At 40.4% G+C, this 22,516-nt stretch overlaps 2 protein-coding genes across 3 annotated transcripts in view; one reads left to right on the forward strand and one right to left on the reverse strand.

The window, feature by feature from the left end:
- Positions 1 to 15,962, reverse strand: part of LOC109108293 (protein unc-79 homolog) — a 38,149-nt gene extending 22,187 nt beyond the window's left edge. Inside the window, exons 1-18 of the mRNA XM_042774523.1 lie at positions 15,831 to 15,962; positions 13,719 to 13,839; positions 11,772 to 12,085; positions 10,693 to 10,863; positions 10,393 to 10,488; positions 10,199 to 10,254; positions 9,987 to 10,116; positions 7,547 to 7,611; positions 6,888 to 6,976; positions 6,389 to 6,429; positions 5,945 to 5,973; positions 5,369 to 5,598; positions 4,735 to 4,906; positions 3,087 to 3,317; positions 2,805 to 2,995; positions 2,404 to 2,527; positions 1,284 to 1,424; positions 83 to 298 (exon numbers count right to left, since the gene is read on the reverse strand). Of these exons, the coding sequence (XP_042630457.1) occupies positions 83 to 298; positions 1,284 to 1,424; positions 2,404 to 2,527; positions 2,805 to 2,995; positions 3,087 to 3,317; positions 4,735 to 4,906; positions 5,369 to 5,598; positions 5,945 to 5,973; positions 6,389 to 6,429; positions 6,888 to 6,976; positions 7,547 to 7,611; positions 9,987 to 10,116; positions 10,199 to 10,254; positions 10,393 to 10,488; positions 10,693 to 10,863; positions 11,772 to 12,085; positions 13,719 to 13,839; positions 15,831 to 15,852 (2,439 nt within the window). The 5' untranslated portion in view covers positions 15,853 to 15,962. The remainder of the gene's footprint in view (positions 1 to 82; positions 299 to 1,283; positions 1,425 to 2,403; positions 2,528 to 2,804; positions 2,996 to 3,086; positions 3,318 to 4,734; positions 4,907 to 5,368; positions 5,599 to 5,944; positions 5,974 to 6,388; positions 6,430 to 6,887; positions 6,977 to 7,546; positions 7,612 to 9,986; positions 10,117 to 10,198; positions 10,255 to 10,392; positions 10,489 to 10,692; positions 10,864 to 11,771; positions 12,086 to 13,718; positions 13,840 to 15,830) is intronic.
- Positions 1 to 22,516, forward strand: part of LOC109061160 (CDAN1-interacting nuclease 1-like) — a 790,471-nt gene that overhangs the window by 437,888 nt on the left and 330,067 nt on the right. The gene's annotated exons all lie outside the window — the stretch shown is intronic.

Consider the following 22,516-nt stretch of genomic DNA (forward strand, 5'->3'; position numbering starts at 1 on the left):
ATGCATCAGGTATCTTCAGAAAACTATGCTAGCCTCAGTCTCACTCTCATTTTCATCTCTCTCTGTGTGTGAATGACTTCACCTGTTTAAGCACCAGGTCAAACATGAGGATGAAGCAGCCCAGGTTCATGTCGTCATCATCACAGTCCAGGTCCAGGGCACAGTTTCCGGCGGCGTGGCCGAGGTTCTTGAAGGGGCTGCAGTGCAGGGGGCTGCGGAAGGGGCTCCGGAAGGGACTGGGAAACGGACTCAGGTTATTATGCTGCCCTCTCCTGCCGGGGTCAGACACCACACTCACCTGCGGCGGAAACACATCCACCGTCATCACACCTCCAAAACCACAAAATATCACAAAAAAACTGACACATCTGAGAAAAGAGTTTCCTTTTCACTCATCTGGTAAAAAAGTCTCCTCATCCCTCAGTAAGGAGGGACTGCAGTAGATCACATGTAATTTTCAGATTTCTGTCGCAACAAACATGTTTAACTGCATGCCACATTCTTAACCCTCATGTTGTGTTTCAGTCATTTTGACCAGCAGAGGATTTTCTTTTCCCCAAAAATGCTAGTCAGTGTTATTGCAATGGACTAAAACTTACTGACTTTGCTCACACAAGATGACAACGGGTGCTGGATATAGCTGCCCACTGCTCCGGGTGTGTGTTCACTTCTCACTGCTGTGTGTGTGCACTTGGATGTGTTAAATGCAGAGCACCAATTCCGAGTATGAGTTACCATTCTTGGCAAATGTCACGACTTTCACTTTCACAACTTCCTAAAAAATGCTGATCATTTATGTACGTTTTTGTGATTTTTTTATCCTACCTTTTTACACTTTTGGTGTGTCTGATCAAAAATTAATGGCCTACAAAAAAATGTATTATAAATCTGTTGTTATGCTTTACTCTTACCAAATATTGGATTCAATCTTTTTGTCAGTTTCTTTTCTTTCAGTTAGCACAGGTTTTGTATTTGTTTTTGGAGCTGATGGATGGTAGTCATCATTGATCTGAGCTTATGCTTCTCAGATTTAGAGTGAACATTGACAAAATTATACACAAATAATGCTGTTTCCACACAAACATTGAGAAGCATAAACAAAAAGAAATACAAAATCTATGCTGATGGAGAGAAAACAAGTTGACAAAAGATCCGTTCTGGGCGAATTGAATGTAAGATTTGGTGATATTATAGCATAATGAGAGATTTTGAGCAATTTTAAAAAGGCTGGTCATTTTTGACGAGAACACCTGGTGAGGTGAAGGATGTGAGCACTGTGTTACCCTGCGGACTCCTGCGTTTCCTGACAGGTCTGCGGCTCGAGCTCTTCTCTGATTGGCCAGTTCCTTCAGTGAGTTCACACCATCAGAGAACATGCTGATGAGCAGCTGCAGAGGAACCACGATGTCCAGCTCTGACAGAACCTGCGGAAGAGACGCAGCTGTTCACACGCGATACACAGACAGCAGACAGATGAGGAGAGCGACCAACACAGCCTCAAATGTTGTTAAATCTGTCATACAGTGGTGTGTGGAGTCCAAATGTCCCAACAAGGACAATATAACCTTCTCACAAGAAAAACAGATTAATAAACATACTAAATAATGTTTTACTGTTTATTCATATCATACATGAAGGCTATGTTTTTAAACTCACAGTGTACAGTACAGTGTCTAGGATCACGGCACACTGGACACCAATATTTCAACAATTCATAAAACATGAATCACGGTCTGGCCTTCTGAGATTTGGCTATGGAGATAAAGAGAGAGAGAAAGAGAGAGAGAGAGAGTGTGTGTGTGTGTGTGTGTGTGTGTGTGTGTGTGTGTGTGTGTGTGTGTGAGAGAGAGAGAGAGAGTGTGTGTGTGTGTGTGTGAGAGAGAGAGAGAGAGAGAGAGAGAGAGAGAGTGTGTGTGTGTGTGTGTGTGTGTGAGAGAGAGAGAGAGAGAGAGTGTGAGAGAGACAGAGAGAGAAAAATAATGTGTGTGTGTGTGTGTGTGTGTGTGAGAGAGAGAGAGAGAGAGAGAGAGTGTGTGTGTGTGTGTGTGTGTGTGTGTGTGTGAGAGAGAGAGAGAGAGAGAGAGAGAGAGAGTGTGTTTTGAGAGAGTGTGTGTGTGTGTGTGTGTGTGTGTGTGTGTGTGTGTGTGTGTGTGTGCGTGTGTGTGTGTGTGTGTGTGCGTGTGTGTGTGCGTGTGAGAGAGAGAGAGAGAGTGTGTGTGTGTGTGCGTGAGTGTGTGTGTGTGTGTGTGTGGAGAGAGAGAGAGAGAGAGAGAGTGTGTGTGTTTGAGAGAGTGTGTGTGTGTGTGTGTGTGTGTGTGTGTGTGTGTGTGTGTGTGTGTGTGTGTGTGTGTGTGTGTGTGTGTGTGTGAGAGTGTGTTTGAGAGAGTGTGTGTGTGTGCTCACGTGAAGCCACAGCAGCGCTTGCTCCTGCACTGATGCTGGATATCCACTGAATCTGCAGCTGATGAATCCAAACATCTCCTCCATGGAAAAGGGCAGCGGACACAACTCAATGTCAAACATCTTACTGCGGAGAAAACAAAACAAAGAGTGAGATAAAATAATAAAACTGTGCCTCCTCAAAATCTCACAACCCTCTCATCTCAGAGAAGATCAGTGAAACAGCTTTGACTTTGTGAGACACGAAATGAACAGAAACATTGTGTGTGCGTGTGACAGGTGAGCAAACACACTGATATGAAGCTCTTCACTGAGCAGGTGGAGGCGATGGGAACACTGACAGGTGTCACCATGGCAACATGTGTTATTGGACACAGAGGACACGTGTCTGGTGTGTCGTGTACCTGAGGACCTCACGAAACTCCTTGAGCTGATGGTCAGGAACTTCAGTGCGGATCGCCTCCAGCCACTCGGGCATGAAACACTCCCACAGCGGCTGACTGATCACGTTATAGGGGATCAAACACAGGATGCGGTTCAGTCCTTCCTTCAGCTGCGTCACCGTGCTGCACGACTTATCCCAGTAACCACCCACCTGCACACACACACACACACACAGACGCTGAAATCACAGAACGCTTCAATCGCCACAATGCACGAGTAACGTCAGCGCCCGGTTCACTCACCCTGGCGAACTCCACCGGTTTGGGTAGAAGGCACATGACCATGACGTCGAAGCGCACGTCACACACCGTCTTCAGCCACTTGGTGACGAACTGAGGCTTGAGCTTCTCCACCAGGCTGCCCACCTCGTCGTCCATCATGTAGGCGGTGGAGTGGAACCACTGGAACACCATGCTGACCAGCCGCGCCAGACTCTCGGTGGGTGTGTTCTCACTCGGTGTGCACAGACTCACCTGATCGAGTGTGTGCTCATTAGTTTACTCATTTACAGAGACAGCGTCACAGTCGAGGAAAAGCTGCTACTACAGGTGGGTCATACACCGGTTAAATCAATAGTTCACCCAAAAATTAACGTTTACTGAAAATGTGCTCACCCTCAGGTTAAGATCAGGATGAGTTTGTTTCTTCATCAGATTTGTAGAAATGTAGCATTGCATCACTGTCTCATCAATGTATGCTCTGCAGTGAGTGCAGAAAAAAAGAGGACTCATATTTTAGCCAGAAACAATGGTTAGAAGTTAAAAACATCTTAATGCTGGATTTGTTTCAGCTTTCGTCTTCTCCAGATGTTAACTGATGGACTGGAGTGCTGTGGATTACTTGTGGATTATTGTGATGTTTTTATCAGCTGCTTGGACTCTCATTCTGACGGCACCCATTCACTGCAGAGCATCCATTGATGAGACACTGATGCAGTGCTACATTTCTACAAACCTGATGAAGAAACAAACTCATCCTGATCTTAACCTGAGAGAGAGCACATTTTCAGCACATTCTCATTTTTGGATAAACTATTCTTTTAAAAACACATACTGGTAGTAATTTGCTAACAGATATATACATTTTTCAGTGCATTTAAATCATATTTTACCAATTTTTGTCTTTATCTGAGTTGTGAATATGAGTTTTCAGTATGAACAGAATGTGATGAGATAAAATATAGCAACAAAAATGAGACACAAGGAAATGAATTCAGGATTTACTGCTTGAGTCCTTCACAGAATGAACTCACTGAATCAGCTGCTTAATCAACATCTGACTCAAGAACTGAACTTATCATTATTTTCAATCAATAAGATTGCTTACATGAAACAGCAGAAATAAACATTCAGAAATTAATCAAATATGTGTCTACTGATACTTTGGAAATGACCATAAAGCCCATTGTTTTTTCAGCACTTTAAGTGGCTTTCACACTAACACTTTTGGTGCAAACCCGTGTTTTGGATAATGTGAACGCTGTTTCCTGAACTGTGTCCGAGTCCGCCTAAACAGCGGGGTACAGTTCACTTCTGATGTGAACGCAATCACGGAAGTGAGCCGCAATTAATAATATATGAATTGATTAAACTGTGTATTTATGAGTTTACTCACTGGCTTCCCTGCTGAGTGACTGATGCACTGCAAGCACAGAGAATTTAATTTCTGCTCGCGGGGGCAGGGAGCGATCAAACCCGGGTTCAGGCCCAGCAATCAAACCAAGTGTGAAAGCACCCTTAATCACTTTTCAATAAAAATCATGATGAATATTGATGCTTATTATCAGCCACCTCTAGCTGTGATAAGACTGCCAGCAGACGGTGTTATGATGTCTTATGTAACACGTCATCTGACCATAAGGGTCACAGTGTGCACACATGCGCTTCTCACCAGGAACCAGATGCCGAACTGACTAAGCAGTCTCTGGTCGTGCTGGTCGTCCTCTTTGTTGTCAAACTCCAGGTTGTCCAGGGAATGATGGGATGAAGACAGACCCATCTGACGGCGGCGGTTCAGCTCAAACTCACGCTGCTCCGCGTGGATTTCTGCCTCTTTCAGCAGACTGTGGCGGGAGACAGTGACATTACATCACACTGATTAATGCTTGTTTCATATTAACATATATGTTATTCAACTTGACACACGCTCTGAAAAAGAGTGAATCAGCATATCAGAGTGATTTCTGAAGGATCATATGACATAATGATACTGAAAATTCAGCTTTGATAAATAAATAAATAAATAAATAAATAACATAAATGCAGCTTTCATGAGCAGAAGAGGCTTCTTTCAAAACATCTAAAAATCTTAATTATTGCAAGCGTTTTGGCTGCCAGTGTATTAATATTTTTGTATCTATTTTTATGTCTTATTCCCATCCATATTTGTCAAGAGTATTTTAACTGCAGACTTGGTGAGACTCAATTTCCTAACAGCTTTGTTTCTGTCTGACATTATGAAAGAAAATCCTGTACTGAAAGGGAGCAGGTGCTGAGTGTGTTTTGTCCAGGCGGTGGCGCCGCACCTGATCACCGCCTCCACGGTGCACACCAGCTCCTCGGCACCGCACTCGCGTGTGTTGATGGGCGGAGGAGACGTCTGGTACAGATGCGTCTCCGCTGACGCCCCCACCTCGGTGCTGTGGTGGTTGACATGACAACGCTTGCAGTAGCGCACGGGCCGGTTGCCATGGCGACCGCAGCATCCCGCTGAGAAGCAGGTGACGACGGCGCGCCTGACATGAGAGCTGCAGTTCTGTCACAGAGAGACGGATGACAGGAAGAGAGGGTCAGTGAAGGGACGAGAACGACATAAACACACGTAATGAGCAGGACACCGCGTTTATTTCCTGTAGTATCTTCAGTGTTCACTTCAGAAACTCAGTAACAAAGGCAGCGTGGACATTTTAATCTGATCAGCTGCAGAGGAAAATGTGGAGCAGCCAACAGAAAATGGCTCTTCATTTGTACAGCATTTATAGATGAGATGTGCTAGTTCACAAATGAGCTGATAATGGGTGACCTAAAGATGATGACATGGACACACGTGACCAAACACACACACACACACACACAACCATACTCCCTCACACCAAGCTCACCTTCTTCTGACATATAGCAGAAATTTCAGCTGTAAGGATGAAATCATAAGGGGCATTGTTATAATACAAGATAAGAATAAGATAAGACATGTTAACTTTACTGTGAACTAACAATGAATTGTCCTTTTACAGCATTTATTCATCTGGGGTGATGTGATTTTCTACATATGCTAAAACGTTCTAGCATTTCAAGTATAAATTTACATTCTAATGAACAAACATGAATTAACAATCATTTATTTATATTTTAACATTAATCTAGATTAATAAATGCTGTAAAGTTGTGCATTGATAGTTCATGGTACCTAATGCACTAACTAATCATATCAAATTGAACCTTATTGTAAAGGATGACAGAATGATAATTTTTGGGGTGAAATATTCCTGTAAGTAAATACATGAGTGTGTGCAGTTACAGTTTTAAAATAAGGATGTGCCACTGACCTTGTGGTAAAAGCACATCAACGAGCCACTCAGCATGATCACTGTGAAAGATCACAGAAGTTCAGGAACACAAACATTCTCACATTTCCTTCTCAAGCTGAAGGTCTGATGCTAATCATCTAATATGAGAAAAACAGACCGCTCCTCTTTCCCAGCCTGCGCTCATAATGCGCAATAGTCCCAACTCAACATCCTTTCCCAATCCTCTTCATGTCTCTCTGTACTATCAAACATCCTTTCTTTCTTTGTTTTTGTTTTTTTAATATGAAAGTTTATCAAAGTGAGATACAAACAACAAAACGGGTAAAATAAGCCAGAAACACAATTAAATCATGGGCTTCATTCTTCTTTCCTCACTAAATGCAAGACCTTATTAAAGTGGACCTTTTTACCCCTTTAAGATGAGATTAACATTTGAAGGCTGAGTATGATTCTGGATATTCCCTGCAGTAATGCAGCAGACACACAATGAACTGTTTGCTGAAATAATGCAGCTTACCCAGTGATCCTCTGGCTGCACTCCTCACAGATGAATAACGGTGGAGGTTTGTCACCCAGTGCGACCGAGAGCGTTGGATCAATACACATCTGAAAGCAGGACGGAGATTGAATCATCAATGAACTGACTTTAACTTGCATTACTGACAAACTATTTTCCTGTTTAACACTGTAAAGCTGCTTTGAAACAATCAGTTTTGTATAAAGCGCTATACAAATAAAGGTAACTTGACTTGACATTTCATAATAATTATAATACTTATTTTTACCTCTCTGACAGCCTCACTAGATCTGTCAACAAACTGTTGGTTTTTAATATCTTCTAAAATAAACAGCATATAGTGCATGCACTGATCTCTGCATCTCAGTGTTTGACGAGAGCGCTAACAGGCTCCTGGTAATTGAGTTACAGCATGTCTCTTCCTGCTCTGTTTCTATGTTTTATTACACAGAGCAAATATTTGCAGGGATAAAGACAATGAATCAGTTCCTGGGATGTATTTTTGAAATGATTCTGGGCATTTGTATGCTTTGAAGTTCTTATGTGCTCCCTAAAAAATCGACAATCCCACAAAATCTGCAGCATTTTGACTAGACTTCGAAGCAAATAGTATCAAAAAAACAAAATTAAAGAATCTCAGAGGTAAAGAGTTACAGTACCTTCACCGCCGGCTTATTAATAGAGTTCTGACACTCGAGGTGTTGGCAGTGAATGGGGTTCCAGGCTGGGATGTAAAGAACAAAACAGACAAATAATGTGTACATTTCAGGAGAAGGTCTGTCTCAAGCCACTGGAGCAGTGATGTCCAGTCTGTAAACATATCGTTATTTTGAACAGTTCTTTTCTTTGAATCTTTCAACCAGTTCACCAAATCAGACTGAATCAGATGGGACAGTTGAATCAAAACTATCAGTCAATCAGTGAACCTCTCTCGAACGCGTCAGACTATTTGTCTGTTTCTACAATCATTTGTAGAAATATTCCCACAGAGAGTAAGAGCTTCTTACAGCAAAATGTTACAAGTTTTCTGCAAATGTTTCAGGACACTAAACATTTAACATCCCCCCCAGCAAACTGAAGTGTCAAAATGAGTGCCCCTTTGGTTGGCAGCCAAATATCCCTCCTTGAGTCGTAAGGACTGTAGAAAAAGGATACAGTATACAGTTTGCGTATCATGCTTCACATTTCAACAACATGGTCTCCAATATTGTGAACCCAGAGCAGATGCATTTGCTGACACAAGTTGCCAACTCTGCTGGACTGCTGGCCATAGTACTTGTTCCCCTCCCAGAAAGAGAGCGCAGTTTGAAACTCTTTCTCAGAACAAACAAGTTCAAAATACTGACAATCAAAATTACTGTATCTCATATTCAGTCCAGGGATTGGTTAGTGAAAATCAGTCTTAAGGATGCAGACATTGATATTGAAATTTTGCCACAACACAGAAAGTTCCTGCGGTCCACTTTAGGGGCAAAGCTTACAAGTATCGAGTTCTTCTGTTCAGCCTAGCCTTGTCACCTCACATATACATTAAATACATGGATGCAGCACTGGCTCCTTTACGACTTTTAAATTATATAGAAGACTGGCTGATTTCGGCTCAGTCTCAAGAGCTTGCATGCCGACACTGAGATGTTGTCATTGCTCATCTCAAGTCTCTGGGTTTGAGGCTCAGTGGCAAGTAAAACGTTCTCTCTTCTGCCCAGAGGACAACGTACTTAAGGATCATATGGAATTTGATCACATTGCAGGCATAGCTGTCTCCTGAATGCATTCTAAACACCCTGAATTACATCAGGCTAGGCTAGGTCAGGAAAGTACTTTCCGTTACTTTTCTAGGTCTCATGGCAGCTGCATCCATGATGATGAATTTGGGCCTCCTGCATATGAGATCGTTTCAGTTGTGGCTCAGAGGCTTTTGTCACAAGAAGTTAATGACAGACCCTTCTCGCACGGGCTGGGGTGTGGAGAGGTCATCTTCTTGATCAGCACAGCATTTGCCTCGAAATGATGGCTGTATTTATGGCCTTGAAATACTTCCTCCAGCAGTTAAGGGCTACCATGTCCTAGTGCAGGTGCACAACACTGCAGTAGTCGCTTACTTAAATGGTCAAGACGGACTGCATTTGCGCAGCAGATTCTGCTTTGAAGTGTAGTGACATGTGGCCAAGTATGATGACCCATACTCGGAATTTGTGCTCTGCATTTAACCCATCCAAGTGCACACACACAGTAGTAAACAAACACATCTGTGAACACCCACCCGGAGCAGTGGGCAGCCATATTGCTGCAGTGTCCGGGGAGCAGTTGGGGGTTCGGTGCCTTGCTCAAGGGTCTCGTCTCAGTCGTGGTATTGAGGGTGGAAGAGACCGCTGGTTATTCACTCCCCTACCGACAGTTCCTACCAGACCTGAGATTTCGAACCCGCAACCTTCGGTTACAGGTCCTGCAGCTAGTCTGGTCCTCCCCGCACATGTTCTTCAGGTTCTATAGTTTGGATATTCATGCTACTCTGGGCTCACAATGTATTAAGTCAACATCCCAAGGTCATGTCTGAGACCTCTCCAGTGTATGTGCGTACACACTACACAACCTTAAGGGGTCCAGACACTTTCTAGTGTGCCGTGGTTGGTATTCCCATTCCCATTAGTGTTATGAAATGCAGCACTGAGTGTAGCTTTTGATAGGGAACGTTTCAGGTTATTTAACTGTAACCCTGTTCCCTGAAAAAGCTCGTCATCTCTTCAGATAAAGGTATAATCTGAAGGTGCTTCCCCTTTTTCAGGGAACAAGATTACAGTCAAGTAACCAGAGATGTTCCTAATCTATTTGTAGAACAGTAAAACTTAATAAAGACCTAATCAATACTATCCTGTCACATTCACTGAATAAAACATTGATGACAATAAACAACCGAAATTAATATAACTGAACTGATAATTCACAATACAGGTATGTGCCTGACTTTAAATGTGTTTGAGCATGTAAACCACAATGCTGAGATGTTAGAAAGACATGCTGACATTATTGCTTTGACCTGGTTTACTGAAACGAACCATTTGAAAACAGTGGTTTGAAGAATTTAATCAAACACCTCACCTGTGTACTGCAGGCCTCTGTACTCACTGATGGCACCGGGAGGCTTCAGGTTGGGCCAGTAATGGAAGAGCATTTGAACAGCTGGAGGTTTGACTTGGGACGGGCCGTAGGATATGACGTACAGAAGATCCTTTAAAAACATGGTGATCTCTGAGTCAGTGAGAAGCGCTTTTGGAAAAATCTCCAAAAAGACATGAAGAACCGAAACATACCTTCCATACTTCCTGCTTGTATTTCATGAGACACTCCAAAAGCTGACAGTGGTACACTGAAGACAAGCAGAGAAACAGTTAGAACCCAGACCCGACTGTGTACTGAAAAAGCTACACTATGATAGAGACGTCTGCAAATAACCATCAGTGACTGACTACAGAAGTAACTTGTAGGCTGATAAATGCGTATGTACCTGGATTCGAAGTGTACTGCATGGCGACCATCAGCATGGAGGAGGCAGACAGATTGACATATGCTGGAACGCCACCCTCTCTTCGAGTCGAACCCACTGCAACACAAAAATCATTTTCTTAATTCACAGTGAGCGATTGTCACATGGTGCTGCATTCATTAGTGCTTGCTGCTAATCAAAACAGCAATGTGCTCTACTGGAAGCACAATGTGATCACTCAGATACTGAAGTCAGTCTCTGACTCTTTCTTTGAAGAAACATCTCTCATATTCACATAAATACAGTTAGTTGTATACTCACATATGGCCATGGGCAGGAAGGACGTGCTCAGGTACTCTATGATGTCTTTGTGCAGGAAAGGAGGGAAGGTGGCTAAAGTGGAGATCATGGTGTACGGTAAAGTGCTGAGAATATCATCACTAAGAAAAGGCAGGAGGCATGTTGTGGTGTAAAATATGGCCTGTCCCAGATCTGAAAGACAAACAGATGAATGAATGAGCACTATGTCCTCTAGAGATTCATGCACCTTTACCAACTCATCTCTAAACAGTACAATGATATTTAAAGCTTTGTGTTTTCTTTAGAATGCATCCAAATGCTGCATAATGAAATACTGTAATACTGTATGTTACTGTGTGCTGATAATGTTGATATCCAGTCAAAGCTCTTTATGGTGAATGACAGATGACAGAGATAGAAGAACGAAGTTCAGACTCGTGCACATTGTTCAGATAAGTAATTGTAAAACGAAAGCAATTAATGGCATACTTTGATTTAATTTAGCTGCCAGCAGGTAGGAGAGATAAAACTGTCTGACAGCTGCTGATAATCTCAAAATTGTCAAATATTGGCTAATTAATAAGCTGCAGCAATATTCTATTTTTTAGATTGTTTTCATTTCCTGAGAAACACACAGAGGATCTCAAAGACGTAAGAGTTCACCAAAAAAATGTGTAATTCTGTCAGTATTTATTCCCCTCATGTTCTTCTAAACCTGAATGGCTTTCTTCTATAGAACACAAAAGAAGAAATTAGAAGAATATTAGTAACCAGTTGACTTCAACTGACCATTGACTTTTGAATGAGAAAGACATTTCTCAGAATATCTTCTTTTATGTTCCACAGCAGAAAAACAGCATGAGGGTGAGTGAATGATGACAGAATGATGATTTTTGGGTGAACATCAGGCACCGACAGCAAGTGCGCCGTGGCGGAACTGATTCTTAGAAGACTGAGCCCATTTGTTTGGCTGGAAATCATCGCCCATCTAGCAGCAATCCTTATTTCAAGTGACGTGTTTTACAATCAGTACCATATTCTCTCTCCTCTGATCCTCTCAGAAATGTGTCTCCAGGAGGGAGGTGGTGCTCAGGACTCACCGTGCTGACCGTGCTGCAGCAGGGGCACCAGGTCAAGCAAGGAGACGAGGGTGGCATAGAGCCCCTGATAGTCCAGTGAGGGGTAATCTGAGATCTGAACCTCCCGACTCTGCTGGGTGCCACCACCCCGGTCGGCCGGGGCGTCCCGCAGAACGCTGTAAAGGAGGGATCGAGTAACTGTAGGGTTGATGGAACTGACTTGTGGTCTTAGAGATGGGGTGAGTGGGAATGGCACAGGAAAAAGACACATGGTCATGGGCACGGCCAAATTGGAAGCTTCCTGGCTCTCCTTTCTGCCTGTACGGGACAGGATGCTGCTCCGAGGGAGGGGTGGGGGGAGGGAGGGGAACAGGGGAAAAAAAGAGACAACAAAGACACAAAGAAACAGCACATTACATTGAAATGGCTCTACAGAGACAGCGTAAGTAGAAAAGAACCAAACCCAGATATTCCCCACATAGGATGCAGTGTCTCCACAGACTTTGGAATTTGCTTTGGACGTGCCATTATCATCTATGCATTTGAAAAGCTGGCTTTTGGTTTGGATCGAAACTCAAGCAGGCTTACGCTTGCGAAACTCGCGACGATCACTGCATCTCATGCGTATCTGGTGACAAGGAGCAAAAATATAAAAAATGGCATGTTTTCAGTGGCAGCCCCGTACTTCGCCAGAGGAACGAGCTTTGAGACGCACGCGCCGCGCCCTCCGAGCGGCCAATCCCCGGAGGACGGGCGGCGCGGGCCAATCAGGAGGCCAAAGAGCCACATGGGAAATATTGAGCAATGGAGGGGCTGTCAGAGATGAAAGCAATCTCGAAATAATTAGTTTTGAGGACGATACAGAGATGACACTTCAGAAACATGCTTCAGCCAGTAATAAACATGTATGTGAGGTTAGACTAAAAGCTCCCTGGTCACAACACATGTTTATTGCACCGTCAAAAAGAATGTCTGTATGTAAATACATTATGATACTGCCTCAGTATCATTTCGGGGGAGAGAAATAATGGTTCGACAGGCATATGGATTTCAGTTCTAACAGAAATGTCACTAGTCTACGGCTGGGGAAAACTGTAATGGAAAAGGAATACACTGGTTTCGAAAGCAATGTCTCATGTTTGTGGAGGGATGTGGAGGGTGTTTGTGTCTGCTGTCCCCTGTCAGCTTCTACCTCAGCAGTAATTTGGTCTGTGATGGTCTTGGAGGGAGAGGAGAACGTAGTTGGATGTGCGTTACATACAACAGGATGGTGTAGTATTTCTCACACTGTCTGTTATCAAAGCTACACATGTCAGCCCTGTTTGGCTGGGAATGAGAGGTGGTTCAGCTGCTGAATGCTACATGAACAGCATTCTCGACAAGAAAAACTTTCTAAACATTTCAAACCCACTGAATACTATGGAAATCCAGTATTTCATATCACTGACAGTATATATAATCTCATTATCAACTCTTCATGACAAAAAGATCCTTTAACACACAAACACTGATAAACAAAAACATAACAGGAATCACAAATACACACGACTACATACTGTTCTCAGATGCTAAACTTGGTCTCTCTGCTTCATCGAGCATGCACCTTTATTAGACTGTTTCTACTGACATGTGAACATGAGGAAGAGCTCTTACACATAACATGAACTCGTGAGTCTAATGCTAACTATAATTACTGACATTTAAAAGACAAATATTAAGGACAAACAAAAACAATACTCGACTCAGGACTTCCCTGATAGTGTTTGAGTCTCTCTCTTTAAACAATTTATCCAAAATGTGTACTTTGGTCATGCATGAGGGTCCTGCATATATCTGATTATAGGAATGATCAGATTTAGATAGAAGATGATATATTTATCTGCTTTGAAATCATGAAACTAGGTCTGTCTATCATTAGAAGGCAACATTTGCAGTGTTTCACCTATATTTCAAGTGTAGTGCACTTACCTGAGCAGGGTCTGGGAAAAGTATTTCAGAGTGTTTGCAATGTCTGTTCCCGATGGCACTGGGTAAATATTGTGAAGCACACGGTTGTGATACTCTTGCAAGTATCGAATCTTAGAGCCAACTAAACAAATAAAGAGCAAAGTGACACATAATTAACATTTAATAGTATTCAGCAATCCACTGCTGCTGCTGCTTTGTGCTGTTTGATGAAGAAATCAGTAAATGATCATCTCTCTGAAACTGAAAATCTATATTTTCACAGCATTACAGCTGAAAGAAGACATGTTTTCTAACTTGCTCCCATTTCGAGTGAGTTTTTCCACACCAGAGAGTTTGGATTGTCAGATGGACAAATGAATGCAGTGAAGGAACCGCTGGAGCTCAGATGTGTCACAGAACAGCGTCTGTGAGCTCTTGTATCATGATGACTCCTGGAGCACGCTCTTATTTCTCACACTGGGTAAAGATGTTTTGCTTCTATTTTTAACTCTTATCATGTTGTTTTCTGTCTTACAGTGGGATAATCATAACATCAGACTTTTCTGAGGAAGAGAGAAGTGATCAGTTCAGAGCTGTCAGCAGCAGACTTCATCACTTCATAAAGGAAAATGATGGATTTGGAGTAGCATTTAGAAAAAAAAGTTTGTTTCATGAGTGTGGCAATGGTTGAATAAATGATCCAATTCATTGAAACGAATAGCTCAAAACAATCACTCTGTTAAACCAGTGTGAATGTCTGCATATCTGTTTTCTTTATAATAAGAGTGAACAGGGATTGGGTCTGTCAAGCTCCAAAATGACATTAAACTATCATAAAATTATCACAACCCTAGTCCATACTGACTACTAAGTATTCTGAATTCATGGGAGGAATGGACCCAAATGTAAGTTCACTATGATGAAGACAGGTTTGGAGCAACTAGAGTGTGAGTTAAAGACAACAGAATATTTCTGATTATTAGTGATGTAAAATGCTTAAAAAAAAATCAGGACTATTGTAAAGAAGTACAATATGTTTTATGTATTGTTTGCTTTGTATGAATATTTATTGTATGTCTTTTATTAGGTTACGTGGTTATGAATTATGCTTTATTATTACATTATGAGTTACCATGATGAGTCCATAACATAATTACAACCTCTTACAGTATGCATAAAAACCTAACATTATGTGCTCACAATTTTTTTTTATATATTATGAACAATTTTTAACATTTGTCCTTTAATATGATGTGAAGTTTTTACATTGTGTGTTGCTGCAGGATCTTGTCTTATGACAGACTGTTTTCACAGCCAGACTAATAAGCCACAGGCCAGATCTGCACAAACCTGAATAAACCCTCAGAGACTGCTGAGTTATAGACTAAATGCTCATCTACATCTCAGCATGATATACAGTCAGTTGTAGTTGTGGTTTGTAGTTTGTGAAACTAGACCTACATTAGATTACTGTTATTGATCACAGATCTATGAAGCATAATGTATCCAATAAGGATCAAGTGTTACATATTATGGTGATCACATCAAAAACAGAAAGGGTTTGATTTAAGCAGCATGATCAGTCAAATGATTAGCATTGTTTTATAATTCGCTATAGTTTGCATTGATGCCTATTTTTGAGGTGGACAGACTGTTGGTCAATAAGACAGACAGTAGAAAGCAAGAGGCGCCCCCTATCAGACAGCGCTGCTTATCTCCACCATCACAGACATCAACCATCAACTGATTTCTCAAAATAACCCTGCTCTCCAGTACGATTAGATGAACAAACACATGCAGTTAATCGGCGTTTAAACCACAACTCGAGCTTGTGTTTCACTGCAGGGATGACTTGACTATTCGACCTTGAAAAAGAGACATCACATCTTCTGTCTTCTGCACCACATTATCATTATTTAAGTCTGAAACCTTACCGTCAGCTGTTATTGTAAAACTCTTAACATTTTTACCGTTCGTACTGTACAGTGTTTATATCAACACATATGCGCTCATTCTGACTGCTGCCGAGACATCGCCGCTCCCATCGAAATTCAGAGATTCTATTATATATTCCATATTTTATTCCATATATTATTCCATATATAACACATCAGCAAGCGTCGTAATACTTACATTGTTCTGCCTTCGTAGACATGTTAGAAAGTCTCCTTGATTCATAAAGCAAGCGTGAAGATGTCAGCGGCTCGAGCGGCAGAACGGAGCGGAGCGGGCGAGCTGAACGAGCGCAGGAGCGAGCGGACGCGTCTGAACCGCTCTGTGGCAAGCCGTTTTAACATTTAATCTATAAGTCGTACTTGTAACTTTTTTCATGGTACTAGTACTTATATTTTAGATACAAGTATCTTTTCCATTATGTACTAGTACTTATTCAGTAGGTACTAGTGCTTATTCTTTAACTACTAGTGCTTATTCTTTAGGTACTAGTGTTTATTATTTTGGTACCAGTGTCTTTTGTAAAGTTAAGAGTAGCCTACTTATTCATTAGATACTAGTTCTTATTAGATACTAATACTTCTTCCAATAGTGACTAGTATTTAATTATACTCTTCTTGTTAAGAAAAAATAGAACTAGTACTTATTTTTTAGTTACTAGTAACTATTTAGACCAGAAATATCCTGAACTTAATAAATAATAGTACTTTTTAAATGTGCATTTCTGCCCAGTATGGTAATCATATATTAATGAGCCAGAAACACATAGGAGAGAGATGGTGCTATATACTCTAAAAGTCTAAATGTTTTTACATTAATGTTCTGTACAGGGCACACAAAATCCAAACCTTATGTTTCTCATACAAACATTTAATTTGGAAAAAAGGTCAAAAAGTTAATAATAATAATAATAATAATAATAATAATAATAATAATAATAATAATAATTATTATTATAATTATAATAATAATAATAAACACCAGGTTTGCTGTACTTGTAGGGCTGTACAATTTGGCCAAATTTTAAAGATAAGGAATATTACTTTTGTAATAACACTATTTCATTATAATATACAAAACTGAGTATTTAAGAATAGATATAATAATATATATATAACTGCGAAAAAAAAAAATACACTTCTCTACCCTGGAGAAAAAACAGGTCGTTGTGATTTTGCCAAGTAAGACATGTTCCTGGATCAACATCTTTTGATGATCCTGGATCAACATTACTGTCCAAAAATATAGACTTAACCCAATCCCTACCCCTAAACCTAACACTACCCATAAGTTATTCCTAAAATCAATGTGAAATGATAGCTGATTAATAAGGGTGTGGAAGCATCTAACCCTGATTGTAAGCCTAAAACAGATATTTCATGAAAAGTTATCCCTCAGTTCTGATTGGTTAATTGGAATGTTGTTCCAGGATCAACAAGGATGTTGATCCAGGAACATGTTGTACTTGATGAAATCAAGTACAACTGTACAACTGGGGGCAGCTGTGGCCTAATGGTTAAAGAGTTGGACTTGTCACCCAAAGGTTGCAGGTTCAAGTCTCGGTGCTGGCAGAAGTTGTAGGTGGGTGGGGAGTGAATGAGCAAGGCACTGAACCCCCAATTGCTCCCCGGGCGCTGGATATAGCTGCCCACTGCTCCGGGTGTGTGTTCACGATGTGTTCACTTCTCACTGCTGTGTGTGTGCACTTGGATGGGTTAAATGCAGAGCACCAGTTCCGAGTATGGGTTACAATTCTTGGCAAATGTCACAACTTTCACTTTTCACTTTCACTTTAAATCACACTCATGGAGAAAAACATAAGGATTTGCAAATGTTTACTTCAAAGTTCGTAAAATATATATATTTGTTTTACTATTTTTACCTAAATTAGGGTTTTGTGAGCAATAATGAGTACTCAATTAATGTAATCTGTTTTTTATTCATACTCGTAGCCAGAGGGCACCCTTGCGTAGAAACTCCACAAGTGAGACTCACTAATGATGATCCAGGAAATCCCTTATATGGACAAAGACATTAAGCTTTTGCTGTAGATGTAGACTAGTAGTAGCTGAATAACATGCATGTCAAGCTACGCGAGTGGATTAAGCAACACAGACAGAGAAAGTTATTTAATCGCCTGCAGCCACAAGTGCCGCCGGTTCTTCTGAAACAGTCGTGATCCTGTCAGAATCCTATAAAATTTAAGCCCATTGGTGGAATATAATATCGATTAGTGCAACCGTAAACGCAACAACCAGACATTTTGATGCTGGGAAACCGTTTTAATAAACTTTCTGAGTTGCTAACACGTTAGAACCACTGGGTAACAACACCACTTCCGTTGCCAAAATGCGCGCGCAACTATTTGATCACGTGGGCTGTAAAAGGGTCTATTATTAATCAAAAATTAGGTTTAGATATATTAACAGTAGGAAATTTACAAAATATCTTCAAGAAACATGACCTTAACTTAATATCCTAATGATTTTTGGCATAAAAGAAAAATCTATAATTCTGACCCATACAATGTATTTTTGGCTATTGCCACAAATATAAGATTTCTGCCTAATTCAGTTTAATGAAACCATGTCAAATGACAAAAATAAGTTATTTCAAAGACTCGATTGATGTTGTGAAGTGAATTTGGACTAAAACACATAATTACAATTTTTTTTGGACAACAGGTTTGTAATCTTTCCTTGTGTTTCCATGGTAACCAATTAGCAAAATAGGCTAATATACAAAGCCAGTTAGCCCTACTTAACAATCAAATTAATTCTGCATATTAATATATTATTAAACCATTTTAACACCAATTGGATGGTGGAGAGGTACTCATGTTTATGTAATGATCTGTTTGAATGAAGATATCTCCAAATACATTCTCACTAGTTCTTTATTGAGGATATCTCCAAATGAACAGGGAGTTGTAGTTATTCTGCTTTTGATATCATCTTTTATTTTCTGACTAGTAATTATTGCAATAGTGACTAGTATCTATTTAAATATTACTAGTAAGCATTCATTGGATACTAGTACTTATTTTTATAGATACTGGTACCTATTAATTAGATACTAGTCCCTATTTACTAGATACTAGTAGTTATTCATTAGGTACTAGTACATATTTGTTAGACACTAGTATCTTTTGTAATTACTACTAGTAACAATTGTTTTCTTACCACCAATAACATCTTCTTTTACTCACCCTACTTAATTAATAACCAAAACAAACACATAAAATTTCAATTAAAAAAAAAAAATTTACTTGTAAAATAAAAAAATCTTACTAGTAACATTTTGAATAAGTACTAGTATCTAATAAATGTGTACTAGTATCTAATGAATAAATACTAGTATCTAATAAATAAGTACTAGTAACGTTTAATTAGATACTAGTGTGGTTTATAGATTAAATGTTAAAACGGCTTGCCATAACCGGTCTGAAGCCTCCACCACTGGTGACACATCACTTCAGACTTTACAGCTAAAAGGGGCCTGTGTGCAGAACTCTCACCAACACAACATGGACTGTTCCACTCAAGACATCAAATCAGTTTGATCAAATATCGACTTCCTCAACACTAGAACTCCAGATCGACCTTTATACATATTCTTTTAAACAAATCGTTTCTGTGCTTTAATATTTTTTTTTTAACAGCAGGTTTCAAAATAAGTAGATGAAGAGTGGTTTCTTTTATACTGGCCTGAAAATATTTTCTTCGTATTTTTTGACACATTACATATGCTATGGCAAAGGATATCACACAGTTAAGCACACAACCATCTTGTTTTGTTCTTTTTCATGAGCATTTAAAGGGGTCAGATGATGCGATTTCACTTTTTCCTTTCTCTTTGGAGTGTTACAAGGTCTTGGTGCATAAAGAAGATCTGTAAAGTTGCAAAGACTAAAGTCTCAAATCCAAAGAGATATTCTTTATAAAAGTTAACACTCGTCCAAGCCCCCTGAAACGGCTCGTTCTAACACGCCCCCACATCTCTACGTCACTATGTTGGAAGATTTGCATAACGCCGCCCAGATGTTCACGCAAAGAAAGAAGGCGTACCTTTTATTCTCGCTGTTGCCGCAGCTGCCATTTCATGAAGAAGCTGTGTGTTTCATTGTGAAAGTGAAACTACTTTGTTTGACCTTCCAAAAGAGGACGATATCAGCTTCGTCATGCCTAGAGCTGATCCGTGCTGGTCGCTGAGGAAATACATCAACTTCACGCTCACCGTGGACGAAGTGGAGTCCAGCCCAGGGTCACGTCACATGTGGTTGCCAAAAGCCCTGGCCGCTCCTTCACCGAATTAGCCGGCCGTTCCTCATTATAGCCGCTGGCTGCGGCTCACTCAAGCCGCTGGCCATTCCATAACTCTTTGCAAGGACAGTCTGGCACGTCTGACTCATGGTATGTAAGTAGGTTTACATATGTAAAGGATTTGCCACTGATGATTCAAACATGAGTTTTGGTTTTAAGCAGTGTAGAGTAGGCTTGTTGTTTGTTGTTTCTCCGATCACAAATGCAGACATGGTTTTATGTTTACGCGGCACAATATGCAACGCAATGCGTAAAAAGACAGTATAAGTCATTATAATCAGTAATTATGTCCCCACTGGATGCAGCAAATGCCTCGTTTGTAAGGGTTTTATTGGTTTTGTCCTGTCATGCCAGTGTTCTGACCGGGATACGCCATAACAGTATATGTTGAGGGGCGTAACATTTCCATCAGACGCTTGAAACATTCGGCCAATCACAAAGCACTGGATAGCTGGCCAATCAGAGCACACCTCGCTTCTCAGACCAATGAGCTTTGTAAAAATCGACGTGTTTCAGAAGGCGGGGCATAGAGGAGAAACAATAATGTACATTATGTGGAAAATAATGTGGTTTTTGAACCTTAAACCACATAAACACATTTCATTACACCAAATACACAAAATAATGTTCTTTGTAGCAACATCATATGACCCCTATAAAGCTGCAGTCCGTAACTTTGTTTGGTTAAAAATTATCCAAAATCAATATTTGAGCAAGTACATAACCAGTCGGTGTTCAAACTATCGCCTTACTTTAGGCCGATTCACAACTGTTTGCTTATAATAATGTTTTCTAATTTGAGTGGTAGGGGTAGATTTTCGCGGGACATTCAAGCATGGCACTGTGTCATTACGTCACCTCTGTAAACATAAAGAAGTTTTCCCGGCTACTAGGCTATCACATGTGAGGATCCTGCAGGTGACGGATTGTTTATAGCCTTTTCTCACAGCAGCTAGAATAATTAAATTTATCATTTTGATGGCGGATTGTAATCCATAAAGGATTATGTGCTTATGAAACACATGTGGATGAAATTAAATTATATTCCAGTTTTAAATGTGCTTCTGATAGAGATAGATATTTTAAAGACAACCAGTTCATAGGGAGCATACTTTTCTTTTTGGGTTAAAAGAATTTCTTAATATGAAATTCGAATAGTATGACAATTAGAGATTAGACTGTACAGAAATTGAAATCTACATGATAATACACTTATAGTCACGCAATGCTGATCCTGTTAACATTAACAAAGGGAGAACAAAGTATAACAATAATAATAATTTGCATGGTTTGATGTGATATGAGCTAATCAATCATTAGATTTAATCACCAGTGGTAGCGTGATTTATTGTAATGCTTTTTTCCTCAGTTAGTCAGAACAAACGTGGCGGACTTGTTACTTGTTCAGATGACAATATACGGTGAAAATTCTTATTTGGGTCATATATTCTGAGAAGTAGGCTAGAATCTATGATTACTAAGTACAGGATTCACATGGGTGCAGTGACTGACTGGCACACACACACACACACACACACACACACACTCCTCAAAACATTAGATTCATCCGCGCTGGAGCTGTGCCAGAGTACAACTCACACAAGGAAGATAATTCCGCAAGTAACTCCAATTCCAGGTTTTCAAACAGAGATGGCGACAAAGAGGCAAAACTTACGGACTGCAGCTTTAAATAAAAGAAAAATAGAAACAAAATCTTACTATAACCCTCAATATCTGTTTAATTACAGTCATTCTGTTTCGACTGTATAGTTAGATGAAGCGTCATCTAATTTCTCCCATGGCTTTTTTCCCCCTTAATTAACCAACATCAAACTGAGTTTTTCGCTCCTCGCAGCAGTTGTCTTTGGCACACTGTAGATGCCTGAATATTTCTTCTATTATTAACTGAAACCTTACAGATTCATAATCCTATATCACTGCATATCAAATTCATAACCCCAAACTTACAATTATAAGTATGTCCAACTTCATCTGCATACATACAGTGCTCTCACGTGAAGTTTGTATACTAAAGCAAATCTCAACTGTGTGATGGTTTATATCAGCAGACTATTATCATACAGCTCTACACTGATAAATGTGGACAGCTGACTCTGTAAGGCTGCTGTGAAATGATGTGTACCATGAAAAACTCTATACTAACAAAATTTCTACAGGACACCCTTTCCAGAGGCACGTCAGGCTGTGGAGCTGCTCTGGGATCAGTGCTGTAGTCTGTGATTGTGACGCACACAAACCTGTTCAATAAACACGGCTAATAAATACATAGCGGTGTTGATTCCTGAATAAATATATGTGCTTGATCAATCTGCTTAAGTGGGTTAGGATTCAGTGCCTCACTTATAAAGACAGATAGTGTTTGAATTCACCTACACTCCTGCTGTAGTGTGTGAAATGAAGCACACTATTAATAAAACTAAAAATAACACCAAAACACCCCCAGCGAGATTCACAAGTGCACCTCCATTAGATGCTTTACTATCCTTTGATGAGTCATGAACGGCTGGGAAGTCATGTGACTGA

This window comes from Cyprinus carpio, chromosome A17 (assembly GCF_018340385.1).
Source record: "Cyprinus carpio isolate SPL01 chromosome A17, ASM1834038v1, whole genome shotgun sequence".
NCBI lineage: Eukaryota > Metazoa > Chordata > Actinopteri > Cypriniformes > Cyprinidae > Cyprinus > Cyprinus carpio.